The sequence below is a fragment of the Rousettus aegyptiacus genome, unplaced genomic scaffold, assembly GCF_014176215.1.
Source record: "Rousettus aegyptiacus isolate mRouAeg1 unplaced genomic scaffold, mRouAeg1.p scaffold_m13_p_2, whole genome shotgun sequence".
In the NCBI taxonomy this organism is placed as follows: Eukaryota; Metazoa; Chordata; class Mammalia; order Chiroptera; family Pteropodidae; genus Rousettus; species Rousettus aegyptiacus.
The window spans coordinates 16277571-16294111 of NW_023416295.1; the positions used below are offsets into that span (position 1 = coordinate 16277571).

General features: G+C 37.5%; 1 protein-coding gene across 1 annotated transcript in view; it reads right to left on the reverse strand.

Annotated features, from left to right (window-relative positions):
* Nucleotides 1-16541, reverse strand: part of XRCC5 (X-ray repair cross complementing 5) — a 75827-nt gene that overhangs the window by 44822 nt on the left and 14464 nt on the right. Inside the window, exons 8-14 of the mRNA XM_016156705.2 lie at nt 16367-16505; nt 13997-14109; nt 11058-11120; nt 8971-9108; nt 8015-8105; nt 5614-5747; nt 331-527 (exon numbers count right to left, since the gene is read on the reverse strand). Coding sequence (XP_016012191.2) covers nt 331-527; nt 5614-5747; nt 8015-8105; nt 8971-9108; nt 11058-11120; nt 13997-14109; nt 16367-16505 — 875 coding nt within the window. The remainder of the gene's footprint in view (nt 1-330; nt 528-5613; nt 5748-8014; nt 8106-8970; nt 9109-11057; nt 11121-13996; nt 14110-16366; nt 16506-16541) is intronic.

The following is a 16541-nucleotide window of genomic DNA, read 5'->3' on the forward strand; positions in this document are numbered from 1 at the left end:
TTCCCAGCACCCTATTTTAAAAATGGTAAAATTCAATTTTAGATATTAAAAAAACTAGTTAACCTTCCTATATACCTAATTCATCAAGAATTTGATGCTGATCAAAAAAAGTCAACAACCCAGAAGGTAGCTCTGCATTCCAAGTGAACAGCAAGAATAAAATATACCTACAATGGACAGATATGAGAAACCAATATTTTCAATGCAAGGGTCAAATATGACCTTTGTGATTCCACAAACCTATATGTAACCCTTAATTATAGACCCCAATCTATGAATACCACCAATCTATGTACTCCGAAGTCAAATGCAACTACATCGAGTACTTACTTGTCGTGGAAGATGTCCTGAGCGGTCACTTGATCTTTTTTCTTGATGGCTTCAGTCAGTGGGAAAAGGGTCTTTATTTTAGAGAGAGGAGTCTGACATTTAGCTGTCACCTCGATGGGGGTATCCAGCATATTTAAAATATGCTGCTGAATTGGGGGCAGAGGCTCCTCGGGATGTAAAGTTCTGTGCAGCAGACACTGTGGAAAAGGTTTAAGGTTTTTAATATATAGATGTAGACATCATACATGGCTTCATTATGCTTTTCTGATCAGGGATCCTCCACATTTAGTTTGGGAGGGCTCTGTGATTCCTACCTTACATAAATGAGAACAAAGAGACGAGCCCAGGACCTCCTTTGTTAGCAGGACATGGATAATGTCTAAAAACAATGGTAAAACAGATCCAAGCCTAGCAGGACTATTAGCTGAAGCCCTCCTGGAAAAGAGCCTCATCTTATAAAAAGAAGCTGATACTTTAACTACTTGGAGAACATACAAGGTTCTCTAAGACACACGATTCCAAGAGCCCCTGACAACGTGGGATTATAACTTTTACCTCCCTTCAGCATACTGTGCTTTCTCCTTTGCTTGATCTTAGAAAACAATGTGGGGTGAATGAAACAAGTGGCTAATGCTCAATCCCAGGAAGAAATCTGTGGACAGGAATACTGGTCTGTCCTGAACCTCCCTGGATTGCAGAGTTTGGGCTATTCTCCACCAGTCCGTCAACTCTGTTCATCTCCCCTACTACCACTCTCATCCAGGCCTCACTACCTCTTCTGTCGGCTACCACAACCACTGTCTAACTGGTCTCCCTGCATCTACTTTCACTGTTCTACTATAGCTAAAGTTACCTTAAAACAAGCTCCTTACCATAACCTAAAGTCGTACATACCAGAGCCTCTGCATGTCTCCCGTATCACTCCACCTGTCACCCTCCTCCTTACTACAATCCAGCTCGCCTGGGCTCTTCCAGTTTTACTCTTATGCTGAATTCCTAGTGCTGGAAATAGTGCCTGGCACATAATGAGCACCTAACAGATATGCGTTGAAGGAATAAAGTGCTCTTTCTTAGGACTCTCTAGCTGTTGCCAGAGGTGTCAGGAAGCAGCATCAAGAGTGAGGCCAGGGCAGGTCCTCCATCACGCATACGAGAGGAAATCTGGACAGCAAGCCACTTCCATTCAATCACCTGTACTGCTTTCAGCCGGCTAAGCCTTGGCAGTACAGGTACCTGCCCAGAAAAGCAAATACTCTAAAAGGAGTATAGGAAGGTAAGCAAAAGGGTGAGATACCACTGAGAGAAAGAGAAAAAATTAAACTTATCAATTCATTAATATTTCCCTTTTATTGCTAGAGAATCAATTCCAAGATTAGGTTGGAAAACAAGGCTCCTTCTATTCCCACCTTTGAATGACTTATATATTACTAATTCTGAAGAAAAAACGGAGAGCTGAATAGCTCCTCCAATTTCAAAATACTGTTTCCTATCATAGGAATATGATTTATACCACCCCATAAACTGTTTTCCTGCCCTGTAGAAATGTAAGCTGTAAGTCTCCATTCTGATAAATAAAAGAAACTTAGGCTTAAATAGTAAATATCATTCAAGAATCAACGTTCTACAAATTCAGAAAACCGTGAGGTAGAATTAAGTACCAATTTCCTCTAGAAATTTCAGGTGATGCTCTCTTGTTTCAACACACCAACTTTCTTCTCCATAGTATATCCATTTGTTTCAGAGTCTGACTCCTGTTTTCCTCTTTCCTAATTATCTGACTTTCCCTTGAACATCAATAACATTGGCCTACTTAAAGTGAAGCAAAAGGGGAAACCAAAATGATCCCAAGCCCTGTGAATCCACTCCCCACCTTCCTGTGCGCAATTCTTAATTCACAGTGCTCTCCCTCAGGTCATTAAAATAGCTCCAACAGCTTAAAAGTCCTAAAGATATAAGCAATAATCAAACACACAACATAGCAGACTACCTTTCACACTCTGGAAGTTTCTATTTGATATTCAACTGACCTTTTTTTTTGGAAATAACTAGAATAAACCATGGACAAATATCCAATCTAGGCTCCCTACTGAAAAATATTACAGATTTTAAGTATGAACTGTAGGCAATTCTTTTAGACAGTGTCATCATCCATAAGTCAGTAATAAAGAATCTACAAGAGATGTTCTAAAGCATCAACCTTTCATATTTTCTTAAAGGTCACATTTTAGGTAAAGCTAAGTGTGATACTTATAAATTCAATCAAAATATTGAAATTCATTTCTTAAAAATAAGATTATGAGAAAGTGACACTTTTAGTAGCTGAGAAGCTGAGATTAGCCCTTGATTTGTTTTTCGTTTAAGCAATTATGATTCTTCGATGTGATTTTTACAATTTAAAAAAGACTAGAGAAAAAACTGCATGCACATGGTTAGTTCCTAAGTTACTAATATGTTGATTTTATAGCAACGCTATCAATTATTTAAAAGGCAGTTTTAACTGTATACTTAACAAAAGATGTATTTTTCGGCATTTCTTTCCAAAATTAGAATTATCCACTTGCCAACAAACTGATTATTAAACTCTTCCTCCTTTTGACCCCCACTCCCAGCTCATCTACTCTGTTATAAATATTTCATTTTAAAAGAAAAAGAAAGTTTTTCTGGGTTCCATATCCTCCTACAGCTTTCTGGGTCCTCTCTTTCTCTTCCCCTTCATCAGTAAAACTTTCTCCTCCAACACCAAACCTGGCTCCTACCCCATTACTCTGCTGACTCTGGGCATCCTAAGTCATCCTCTATATCTACAAACTCCACAGGCCCTCTGCCATGCTGCCCTTTACTCACCAATGTGCAACATCTGATTTGTGATTCTTTCCTTCCAGACATTCTTCTCTTCATAGATCTCCACAGGCATCAGTTTCTCCTAGTTCTGTCTACCTCTCTGACCTTTTTGAGGGTGGAGGCTGGAACGCGGTTTGTTTGTTTGTTTGTTTGTTTTTAACAGCTCTTCTTTTTATGTCTATCCCTAATTGTCCACTCACATGTTGATGTTCAGGACTCTGTTCTCTTTCCTTCCCACTCAATATACTCTCTCAGATGATCTCATTCAACTGTTTTTACCTAAATGAGGAGGGCTCTCTAATCTCTATTTAGTCCTGAATGCTCTCCTAGCTCTGCATCCTGATTTCCAACTTCCCACTGAGTGTCTACACTGGGAGAGCCAACAGATACTTCAAATTTAAACTTGCAAAAACAAATGACCTTTCCTGTCTGTTCACTCTATATGCTTTATCACAATTATGTCAACACCACCCTTCTAGTCATTCAAGCTAGGATCTTCAACTCCTCTTTATTTCTCATCAACCACCATCTAATCCCTTAAGTCATACTCTATCTTCTAAACTGTCTCCTCTTCATTCTCTCCGTCCCTGCTTTAATTTAAGGCTTCACGAGGGCCACTGCATGTTTTCTAACTGGTCTCCAGTCCATCTCCTATGCCACCAAGAGCTATTTTCTAAAAATCATGTCACCCATCTGCTGACAAAATCCTTTTGCAATTACCCACTGCCTATAGGATAAACTCCAAATGCTACTTACCTTCCCTGTCACTTTCCCATATAGCTAATTCTCCAAGTTAATGGAGCTATTTGTAGATCCCTAAATGCATCACAATTCCTCATGTTTTCATGCTTATGCATATGCTACTTCTTTTTCCTGATATGCCCTTGTCACAACATGCATCTCCCTTTTTCCTCAGTGATGCCTTCCTTAAGTCACCCACGTGCATGAATCTCTTGCTCTCTTATTTGCAAAGCATTTTGCACCCGCCACTTTTGTACCAATTGGTTTTATCTTTCTAACCGTCTGGAGGGGTCCTTTCAAGTAGTGAGCTTATAGTATCTTTAGCACATGGTACATTGTTAGTATTTTATTTAAAAAAAAAAAAAAACAGTAAATTCAATTTTAAATATCCTAACAATATTTTTTATACAGATAAGCCATATCAAAAAACTCTCTTTCTCAAAAGAAAACAAAGCGGGTAAGCTGTAAAAATCAAAGTTTCCAATTCTTACAGCTCTGAAAGATAACAATGTCTGTGTTCACAAAGCTCGTATAGACTCATTAATTCAACAAATACCTACTGAAGATAAATATAAACCACCCTAGGTAAATCTGCCAACTACCAGAATTTTCTCTTTTTCACAATAGTAACCTGTTTTTGCAAACTTTCCACACAAACTGGTCTGTTCCTCCCTTTCCTAAAATGGCAAAGGCCTTCGGGTCTTGAAGTCCACTTGTCAAAAACACCAAACTATTATAGAGACTTGATTATATTTAGAATACTAAAAGTATTCACTGAGTCAGGCCTTTACATGTTAAACTTCATATTTCTAATTTTAGAAAGGTTTTTTTTTTTTTTTCACTAAAGAATTATGAGCATCAAAAGCAGGCAATTTCTCTTGTGCAGAAGACCCTTCAAAATCCTATCAGGCCCTAATATGGGCTTGAGTTAGTTAAAGTGCTTTGAAAAGTGGGTCGAAAGACATAATCAATGGTCTCTCCATCACACAGCTCCCCCTTCCACAGGAAAAGCACCCCCAATTCCTCTGTGGGGAAGAGTTTGCCTGAGAAAGCTGCTTGTGCTTTTTTCCCGTTTTTCAGATTCAGAGAAGCCTATGTTCTGTGGTCACCACATTACCCCAGGACTGGAATGTCTCTCTCCCTTGAGCCCTAGTCTAGGACTCTGTTTCCTCAGCGTACGTCATCTCTCTCGTCTATTCTCCCCTATTCCAACTTCCACATTTCAATTCCTTTCACCCAAGATTCAGAAATCCGTATTTTATACTTTTCTGAATTTGTTACTCTTTAATAACTTCGTACTATAACCTCTTTATCTCACCTCTATGTTACCTTAAATTATGAAATTTTTGACAAATGTGGCACCAGAACACTTCTTCCCTAACAGTGATTATTATACAGTTCATAAAAACTAAAGAAAAATCTCATTCACATGAAATAGAGAAAAGCATAAAAGAATCTGCTTTTTATTAAGCTGTCTTTTAAAAAAATAAAAACAATAGCCTTTCTCCAGAAAATGAAAAAGAATTCTAACTTTACTTCTTGCTTTCTAAAAGCTTAGAGTACTTTTCTTTTTTTAGTGGGAAGAGGAAGTTATTCTTCTATTAAATAGAGCAACTGAGGCCCTCAAAGGATATACCCTAACTTTTCACTCAGTTCTCCTTCATTTAAGAAAATGCAATTGGTTCGTCTTTCCTTTCTCACCTGAAATAATCTCTGAAATTGAGGATTTGGGATTTTGGTGGTCGGAAATAAGTCCTCGATCGTGTCTTCCTCTTCATTTTTCTTTATCAAGCTCATGGAGTCAATCAAAGCATCAATGGCACTCAGTTGTGCTTCTAAAACAGGACAAAGAAGCAGAAAGAAAAAAAGACTACCTACATTATTTTCCATTAAAATGAGTTCTTGCCATTCATAGTTATTCACAGCAATATTGGCAGGTTATGTGGCCCTGGATCTGCTAAAAATATTCTCTAGTTATGCATGTCATTTACCCGAGTCTTGGTTTTCTTATTTGTTAAGAGTTATTTAGAGTAGCTGATCTCTTAGGTTCTTCCTTTCCAGCTCTACCATTCATTGAACTTTCAACAATGAAGTAGCATATTAAAAGGAAAAGAGTTTCTTCCAGAGGAACGCACCACAACCACACAAAACCCAACTTGTATACGGCAACTAAAAGTATTCACTATTTGATGAATTAATATTCAAAAAATTAGTAATTAGCTAAAGGAGAAAACCATTTTTAAAAAAGAAAAAGAAAACCTCTCTGATAATGAAGCATGAACTTTATAATAAGGATTTAACATCACTGTACCAGAGTGAGGAGATGCCTTGACAACCTCCCCAAGTCAGAATGAGCTCATGGTACTAAGCGCACTCGCACACACCTGCGTACACATCTTACTCCACTCCACTCAAGTGCTAAAGACACCCGAGAGCAGAAACATGACTTCCTTTTCTTTATATCTGACCTAATACCTAACAGAAAGCAAGTGTTTCTCAGTAAAAATCTACCGAGTCAACGAAAATGGCACAGTCCAAAGTAATGTGGATGAAAGGCAACTCTCCCCAAAATGCTTCTTCTCAAACTACGGTGCGTAACTTTCATTCTGCTGATTCATATAGCAGTTCAGCTGTGAAAAGCTGAAGCACTATTTTTGGATATTCAGGCACGGGGCAAAAGGTGGAAAAGAGTAAGCAGTTCCTAAAAAGTCAATTTTGCTTCTACTCTTCACCTTTTCAAATATCCCTTTTGTACGGCTACTACGAAATGAAAGAGCATACAGATATTTAGCATGAGATGTTTCTATCTCATTTTTGGACTTTCCAGGGGGAGGTTTCAGGGCTGGCATTACCATGTTAAGCTGACTGCTGCAGGATCCACCTGGCAATAGTAGGAAATGGTACCTGTGTGTTAACATTCAGTGATTTTCATTTGCAACTTCAAGGTAGTACCAGGCCTAATTATTATGGCATTGCATACCCTTACATAAGTGTCACCTTGGAAAATATGCTAAGCGGTTTTAATGATGCATTTCTCCAATGGCAAAAATACAAACAAAACTGTTTCCACTCACAGAAAATAAATCAAGAGATATTTAATGTTTTAGCTCCTGAGTAAATGATATATATCTATAATTTCTCAACAAAATCACCTTTTAAAAATGTTCTACTCGTTTAATATCTGGAATTACCAAGAGGAAGAGACAGAATACTGCAACGCGCTGGCAGCTCCCACACACTGAAGTCCATGCTGGGCTCCACTGTGATGCAGATGGACTCACTTCTAGAAGGTAAAGATACCAGCCCGAAGGGCCCACCTGACTCTTGGCTTTCCTACTGCACGCTGCGTCCAACTGGCCCAACCAAAGGAGAGAAAACCCAGTCCTGAGTCTCACCTCACAATTACCTAATCCTACACTGGCAGATTTAACCCTGTTAAGCGAAACATCTACTCATCATTTTGTGTTTTTTGGTATGTTCTCTCCATCTGGCCCACTCTTATACTTTATTACAACTGTCTTAAACTGTGAGCTCTCTGGAAGACAGGATTTGTGTCTGTGAGAATCATTCTGTATAACCATCCCCCACCCCCGACACAAGCAATAAAGGTCCTTTCTCACCAAGTTCAAAATAAATCCTAGAAATAAGGAACAATGGGACTTGGACTGTTACTGTAAACTACAAGAAACAGACAAAGGGAAGAGGTCCTCTTCAGCATTGTCACTTTTCAATTCAAAATTACAATTTTTGTAATGTAGGACACTAAAGTCACAGGTTTGATACACATGTCAACTCACTTCAGCAGAGGGCAAACCCAAACACTAGAGGATTCACATCCATAGCTAGCAAGCTATTCCCTAGATGCAAGCCCTAAATCAGAAGGGAGAACCTAGAGATGCTTGAGAATTTATAGAAAACCCATCTCGACTACAGGAGAACACTTGATGAACCACCTTCACCACTGTTGTATATGAGTATGATTCAAATCCGACTAATTCCACCCTGTGAAACCCCGGCCCCAACTAATGACTATAGACAGGTGATTTCCCCAGAACTGTCCATGTCTAAAGCTAATTAGTGAGCAAAACAGAAATAAACTCACCCGTGGGAGTGTATTTCTTATTATTATTCAAGGATGAAAACATGTATTGCCGCAAGTCCTCCATGAAAGGCAGCTGCACATACACTAAACACTAATGAGAAAGAAAGGAAAGAAAGGCAAAAACAATCGAATGAGCGAAAAAATATAAAACTGGTCCCAAATGCTAAGAAAGTGGCACAACAAAGTTATGTCAATAATCAGACTGCTCAATGCTGGTGCATGGACAGAAAAGTGTTTTGATTTTCATTTTGATTTTCATCAGCTGTACATTAACTGCAAACAGTACAAAGAATATTAAACATAAAAGAAATGCTTCAAAGAAAGACTATCGGAGAATACCTGCAAAATGCATGACCAATGCAATAAATGAGATGAGTCAAGGTGATTGAAAAGCTGATGTGCCAATCAAGATATTTGCCTTCTCTTTTCCAGTTCCGCCACAATAAGTTCTTTGAGAAATAGAAAATGGTAAGGAATACAGATCTATATTTTAAATAGAAGAGCCCTAAATAAACTGTATTTCACAAGGATCACAACAAAATCACACCCTCAACCTTCATCCATAGTAAATAAAGGTTGTTGTGAAAATAGAGGTAATCTCTATTCTCATTAGGTTCTGAGACATCAAGGATGAGAACCGAGAGGCGGTCACTGGATTGGGCAAACAGAAGGTCGCTGTTGACCTTCGCTGATTTGATTGAATAAAAAGCTCCTTTACATACTTACATTAATTTCTGTTCTTTCATCGAAACTGAAAGTGTGCTTCACAGGTCAGCAGCACTGGCATTATTTGGGAGTGAGAAATGCAGACTCTCATGCTAGACTCACAGAATCAGCAGCTCATTTTAACAAGCTCCCCCTAGTAATGCCCATGTACGTTAACGGCGAAGAAGCACTGTTTAGAATAAAGAAACTAAAGAAATAATGAACACAAACAAGAGACTTGTGGGTTTTACCTCATAGGTGTCCTTGATGTAAGGAAAAGCCACGCCGACTTGAGGATTAGCTCTTTTGTCGTAAGCATACCGAACTATGGCCACCATGCCTAGTTCATCCAATGCATGAATCAGGGAGGAAAGGGCAACAGCTGCTGCCTACGAAGAGAGGTGTGTGATTAACACGTTCCAACATGCGAGAATGCTCTAAACAGGACCAAATACTCCTGAGACTGTTACCCCTTCCTGCCTGCTTCGGATCTTCTTTTAAAGTGCCCTACTACCCACACTGTACACACTGGCATTTGATCATATTTACTGTACCTCTCCTGGAACTTTACTTCATAATCTAAATCCTTTCTTATCACTTCAACCAACCTTCCTTCTCTGATACATACCCTCACCCTTCTAGTCGCAGCCTTCCTAAACGAAATCCTTCTTGGTCCCTCTCTCGCCATAAATTACTATCTGTATCTTTACTTCCTTTAACCTTTAAATTTCATGAAATAATAGTCTTGCTGTGTTCACTGCTTAGAACACAATTATTCTTCAGTCTAATCCAGCTTCTGACCACACTTTCTTGGTGAAATTGTCCTCTGAGGTTACCCATGGCCTCCTAATTGCTAAGTCCTTGGTTGCCGTTCTACTTTTTTGACTTTTCAATGGCACATGACCAACCCCTTTCTCTATACTTTCTCCTTCCTTGGCTTCAGAAACAACACTCTCCCCTGATTATTATACTTTGCGGGCCATTCCTCCCTCAGCTCTTCTCTTCTTCCAAGTAATCCTGAAATTCTGCTCTTGAACTTTCCTCCTAAAACTCTACTTGGGGATTATTTTATCCAGTCTTGTGAGCCAATGAATCAAAAATCTGTATATTCAGCTTTAAAACGCTAAGATCCAGACTTACTAGCTGGTAGATATTTCATTTGATTATACCTTGGGTATCTCAAAGGCCACCCTTAGCTAGCAAGTCAAGATAATCACATGTACCTCAACACAGCTTTGTGACAAGATATGCCTCACTACATACCCATCAATTACACGAAGTATTCAGAATTTTCTTTGTGTAAAGGGACAATAAGTAGAAATTAAAATTTCAGCAGTTAAAAAGGCATATGAGATATGTTAACATATATTAGAACTGAATGTTTTCCAAATGGATTTGATTTAGGAGAAATCCATGAACTAATATTCTCAAATTTGAGGATTCACATATGCCTACTGTGCTCTAATAAATTCGTTCAGTACTGAGTGGAAGCCAGGCTTCTTCTAATTTTAACTGTTGACAGAATAATGGCATACTCATTTACTAAATCTGCAGCCAGTTAAGCTTCAGGCAGTTAAACTTCAGAAGGGAGGAGATAAAGAAGACTAGATCAGTTACACCATCACTCTTCTCCCAACCCAAACGAGCCTTCCACATCCAGTTTATTAATTTCAAATGCAAATACTTCCAAAATTTGGAGACCTGATTGAGTAATCTTCAAAAGACTATGATTGTCGTATTCAAGTTCAGATCAACATCTCCAAGGAAATTACAAGTTCTAACTTGGAAGCTACACAGAAAATATTTACTGAGAGGGCAGGTGTGTGTGTAAGATGTGATAGTCATGAGTTGGTTCATGGCCAGGCAGAAACCAGCCTGAAAACAGAATGTCTCGGGAAGGTGGGAGAGTATAGAGAGAGAGGAAAGGGGGAAAAGGCAAATTTCTGGATGGTGGAAGTGGTCCAGTGAGTCAGGGAAGCTCACCTCTGGGATGCTTAAGCTGACACTAAATGCTTAATGTTTATGAAAATGTCAACCTAACCTCAAACCTCCTGAATAGCAGACCATGGGATTCCCACACTGAATGCATGTGTTCAGATGTTCTTGTTTGTAACAGTCACCTGATCTCCAATTCGTAGAACTATGTCTTCAGACCTTGTGCTTATATGATGACAAATTAATCTTATCATTTCTCCATCTTCAGAGTTAAAAGTCAGTGAATTTTCCCACTGCTGTTGCAAGAACTAAAGTCATTTTAAACTATAAAATCCCCAAGCAAGTAACTTAAAATGATAATTCAATTCTGTGACACTACCTCAAAGGCCTACTGTCAACGCACCTCATCATCTTTTGCTGCGAAGACCTTTAGAACTTGATTTCCCATATAATATTTCCTGTGGACCTACAAGAGTAAGTGACAAAAGAATTGGTTTCAATCCAAAATAAGTAACACATAAAACTGTAGTGCTACATGCTACTAAGAAATTCTATTCGAAATGTTCTTACAGAAAAACATTCACAGGTAATAGACACAACTTATTACTTAAAGTTCAAGTCGATTCGACACCATGAATATCTGAGCACCTGGTGTGTGTCAAAAACATTGTTCTGTGTACTATAAAAACAATGAACGTTGTCCTGAGAAGCTTGGATAAATATGAAGTTAACTGCAATGCAGTACTATCATACAGTGTTACGAGAACACAAAAGCACAGTATTACAGTTTGGTGCTGTAAGAGCACATGAGAAGGGCATCAAGCCTGGTCATCAGGGGTCAGGGAAGGCTTCTACAAATGGTGACACTTAAGACCTAAAGAATGTGTAGGAATGAGATAAAAAGTCTGGGCAGAGATAATAGTGTAACTCTGGAGTGACATAAAAACAGAGTACATCAGGGGAACTGCTTTGGGTGTAGTATAGTCCCCTCCTACCTCTAAAGCCTAGAAATTATGAGCACATTCTCAAGTAAGAGCAGCTCAAGAAGACCGAGTCTCAAAGGTGTGGGGTGAGGCCCATATAATTCAAAACCCTTCATCTCCACTGCCATTCCCCATTTGAAAACCATTATTTGAAGAAATATGGAAATGATCCTATATTTTTAGTTTGCTATATTTATACAGATTTATTTGCCCTCCTAATAGAATCTGTAATAGTTCTTGACTGATTAAAGAAGAGCTAATGATATCTTTTCCTAAGGCACCTAAATGACTTTTCAAAAGACAGCCAGCCACTTGGGGGAAGTTCTGGCTAAATTCTTATCCGTCCTATAATTAGATACCCAGAACAGACAACTTGGAGGAAGACAAATTGAAAAGACTCCTGAAAATTTAAAAGAGAAGATTAATTCACAATTCAAAAAAGGAAAAAATACCTCAAACCAAAAAAACCTATTTTATATAATGAAAAGTTTCACATCGATTCAATCCAGAAATGTTAGTTTCCCTCATTTTAAGGAAGTTTGGAGAAATATGTGATCTTATTAAAGATAATTACTAGTTTGTTACAAGGTGCACAATTATTATACTTTATCTTGGTTGACATGGAAAACGTCTTGCTCTTAAGATGATGTGCATCTAAGATAATGTGAAGGCAGGTATGTAACAATGAGACTATTCAAAAATGAGGCTGTCCACTGGGAGGGCAGATTACAAATGATCAATGGCATAGGTTTTGGAGTCAGAGAGACCTGGTTCAAAACCCATCTCTACCACCTTCTAGCTAGGTGACCTTTGGCCAATTACTTAACAGCTCTGAAGCTTCTAATGTATAAAATACACATCATGGCACCTATCTAAGAGGGTCATAACAGGAATTAAATAGGAATTTAAACAAAACGCTTAATAAACTGACTGGAGTATTATAATCACTCAATAAATGATTGTTATTATGACTATCCTCATTGGACCTTTCTGAGATTGTACTTAAGACAAAAATAATTTGGAGCTTAAAACCAACAAAAAGTAGATTTAGAAAGTACTTCCTGACTTAAAAGTTAATTTTAAGTAAATAAAAATCTTTAAAAATGGAAAATGTACTTTTTGTTTGGATCACTACTTTTTGCTTTGCCATTCAGTAGGTCCTCACTCCTACCCTAGCACAGGTGACTTCAATTGTTTGCATCCCAACTTACACTTTCAGATGTTTGGACAGGTTTTTTCGGCCTATCTAGAATCAGAAAGACCTCACAGGAGGCCAGTTTCTGCAAACATGTCTGAATGAAGGTTGTTTCACTGAAAAGACTTGTAAGCACTATCAGTTTTAAGTTTATATACCTCCCGAAGTGAATAATTTTATTTTTAAGAAAAGTCTATTTTGTGTAATTTGTTAGAAAATTGTTAAAGATTCTAAACTTACGAAAAGCATTTATCCTCACTGTTAAATCACATTGACTTCAAGTAAATCCTCCCAATTTTCAGCTTATGAGTTTTAAAAATGTATCCAACAATTTGGGCATATCATGAAAAATATTCTCCCTAACCTCACTGAATTATTCGAACACTGAATCACACAGGGACTATGTGCTTGAGCAGCATAAAGAAGTTCAAATCCAGTATACTGACTAACATTTATTGTTATTACAATTCTTAAGTGAGTTCATCTAGAATCAACAAAAATCTTTTCATCCCTATAGAGCTTGAAAAGATACATTTTATACTTATTTGTTCTCTTTGGTTGCCAACCTCAAGAACAGTTTCAGCTAAGACCTCCAGGAATCTTTAATAACCCTTTCTAGGAGAGTACACGATATCCTAGACCTTCCGTGAATTACTGCATTTCCAACTGTGTCTATTTTTTGTATCTCCGCATTGGTGTCTAAAACAACATGACTTATAGACAAGTTTCACATCTTAGACCACTTTGTTGGGCACTGAAATGAAGGATAATGCATAAATCAATGTTATTCTAAGGTCTATGGTCATTCAATACCCAGCTAGACCTTTATTCCTATAAAACACTCCATTATACATAACAGTTTAGAAAGGGCAATATAATGACAAAGAACTAGATACTGTTTAAGGCTACTATGAGCTATGACTGACACGAAAGCTAGGAAGTGACTTTTAACTGAATCTATCTGATTCGTGCTGACTTCTCTACATCTTGGTTTTCTCTTCCAAAATCAGAGAGCAACAACAACTCCTAGACTACATTTTAGGAAAACTCAAGTGAAATAACCATATATTATAAATAAAAGGCCTAATCGAAATCACACCATCTCAAATAATAACAAGAAAAAGCTCATTTATTTTGTTACAATTAGTAGAATAAGTGCTGTACCTGAGAAGATCTACAAAATCCCAGAACGGAGAAGCACTTCCCCTCCGATTTATATTTCATTTGTTCCTCATCCACTTTAGAGAAAGGAATAATATCACTCCCATAGCGGAACCCTAGAGAACGAGAAGAGCATCTGTCAAGCATATGGGGCCTCATTTTCTACGAGCTGAAATCAGCCCTCCATATACATTAACAATGTATGCGCACTCCGGATCAAGCCTCCATACACTATTCCCTGGAATCAAATTTCTTCCCCTTGTGATCAATGGTGAAAAAGAAGCTGCAGATGCATAAACATATACAATACAGAGTCAATTAAAATCTAATTACACTTTTAAGTACATATTTTGCAATCTAGTTACCTTAATGATTATTCAGCCTAGAAGAATGAAGCGAATGCAATGTACTAGTTATCCTCCAAAGATAAACCATGGTTGACTATAGTACAATCATAATTTGTAAATATAATAACAAGAATACATTTATTCAGAAACCTGGAGACCCACAGAGAAAAATACCCACAGAAAATTTTCAGAACAAAATGTTCTCAAAAATGCATGCTGGAGGTACACAAATGCCTAAGAGAAGCAGCCAAAACTCTTCTTTTGAGAAACATTAAATTTATAAGTTGGCTATTTTTCTGCATTTAAATTTATTCTACTTCTGGGATTGGATTGTCTATTTTTTTCTTTTTCATTATTTAGGTTACTCATACAAATATAGGCACTTGGCTTCTTTTTAAAAAAAAAACAAACAAAAATCCTAATGCTGTTCCAGGGCTTCTGCTCTGGGGAAGGTAACAGTCTTTCAATACACAGTCTTATCTGTTTCGCTGGGAGAAGGATCATCAAAATCCAAAGATTCTGGCTTTGGGTAAAGGAAAGGAAAAGCACATGCACCTTTATTCCAGGAAGCAAAGAAACATGTGACTGAGGGCAGAGTCTGTGACCCATCATTTATCTGTCCCTGTTAATCTGTTGATGTCATGTATTTAATTTAAAAATGTTTTTCTACCTTACGTCTTTTTTAAAAATTCCAACAAAAAATTAACAAGGAATGATTATGGCATATGATTAAGAGTGGTATTTAAATCAAATCAAATGTTCTAACTTTTCTCTGTCATCAGACATCTCACTTGAATCATTTACCAGTACTTTGAAAATTCTAATTAAAACTGTCCAATGTTTTTTGGTTCATCTATTTAAAGGACAAATCAATAACTACATGGCAAAAAGGTCCTTGCAATCTATGAGGTCAACCAAGGGTTGCCTAGCCTAAAAAAATAAAAAATAAAAATAAAAGAGAAAATACAGGTTCTCTATTACATATTACCCTCCAGTACTCATCTGTATATGCCCAATACACCAACTCGACTATTTGAAATCACTGAGAATGTTCTCTATTTTCCTGGTCTTTCGCTTTTCATCATGCTACTCTTCCTAGGTGGGTCATTATACTACCTAGGATCAAATTATAAGCAAGTGATGAAGACATAATTCTAATCCAGGTCTGACTCCAAAATTCATGTTAACTGCATTATACTACTGAATTAAATTAAAAAATTAGTAGAGATTATAGGGTTTTGATTACATTCTATACACAATCCATCGGGAGAAAGAAAAAACCATAACCATCACCACTACCTTTAACCACCGCCCTCCACACCATCACCCCTACAATAATACAAATATCCAGAAACACTGCAACACAGCGCCACAGATTAAAAAGGCATTTTTTTCAAGGCTTGTAAACAAAAACTATACTGGGTGGCACAGAGTCTGGCAATAAGTGTCTATTATAGCTATCATTTGCTATCTTATAACTTCAGCTCTTGGACATTTAGACACTCTCAGCTATTTTCAGAGCCCCCTGGATAGAGATGCCACTTAGACATACTATACAGATCAAATGGGTATAATATAAGAAACACAACTTTAAAGATCCTAGTGAACACAAAGCAATATAACAAACATAAATCATCTTTGTTACCTGCTCAATTACCTAAAGGGAGCCTATCTGGCAGGATATAAGATCTCAAATTGGCACTCAGAAAAGTAATCACCATGGAAGTAAAAAATAAAATAGGGAAAATTTAAAAACTTGCTTCAGCCACATTAATATAAGTGTTTTCCTAGCTAGTAAATTTCAAACTTTAAAACAGAGTCAAGCATTAAGTCCTGTCACTTGAGACATTTAAAACTTAGATAGATGGAACACCTAAGTGCACCCCTGGGAACCATTCTGCCTAAGATCCAACAGATGAGCGAAAGTACCCAGTGTCTCATAATCCCCTCAGAGCTGTGTCTCTAGACACATATCACCTTGAAGAAAATCTCTTTTAGGCAAAAGTGGAAACCATTATTGGCATACCTTGAATAGTATCTTCTTTTGGAACTTCAGTTTCATCATCGTCATTTAAGCAGTAAACAGTTTCTTTTTGTATATCTTCTTTTTTTAGGGTTCTTGCATCTACAACCGTCCAGGACTTTTTAACTTTCTCCTGTACAATCTTATTTCCAAAAGTAAAGAGAAAACACAGAAAGCT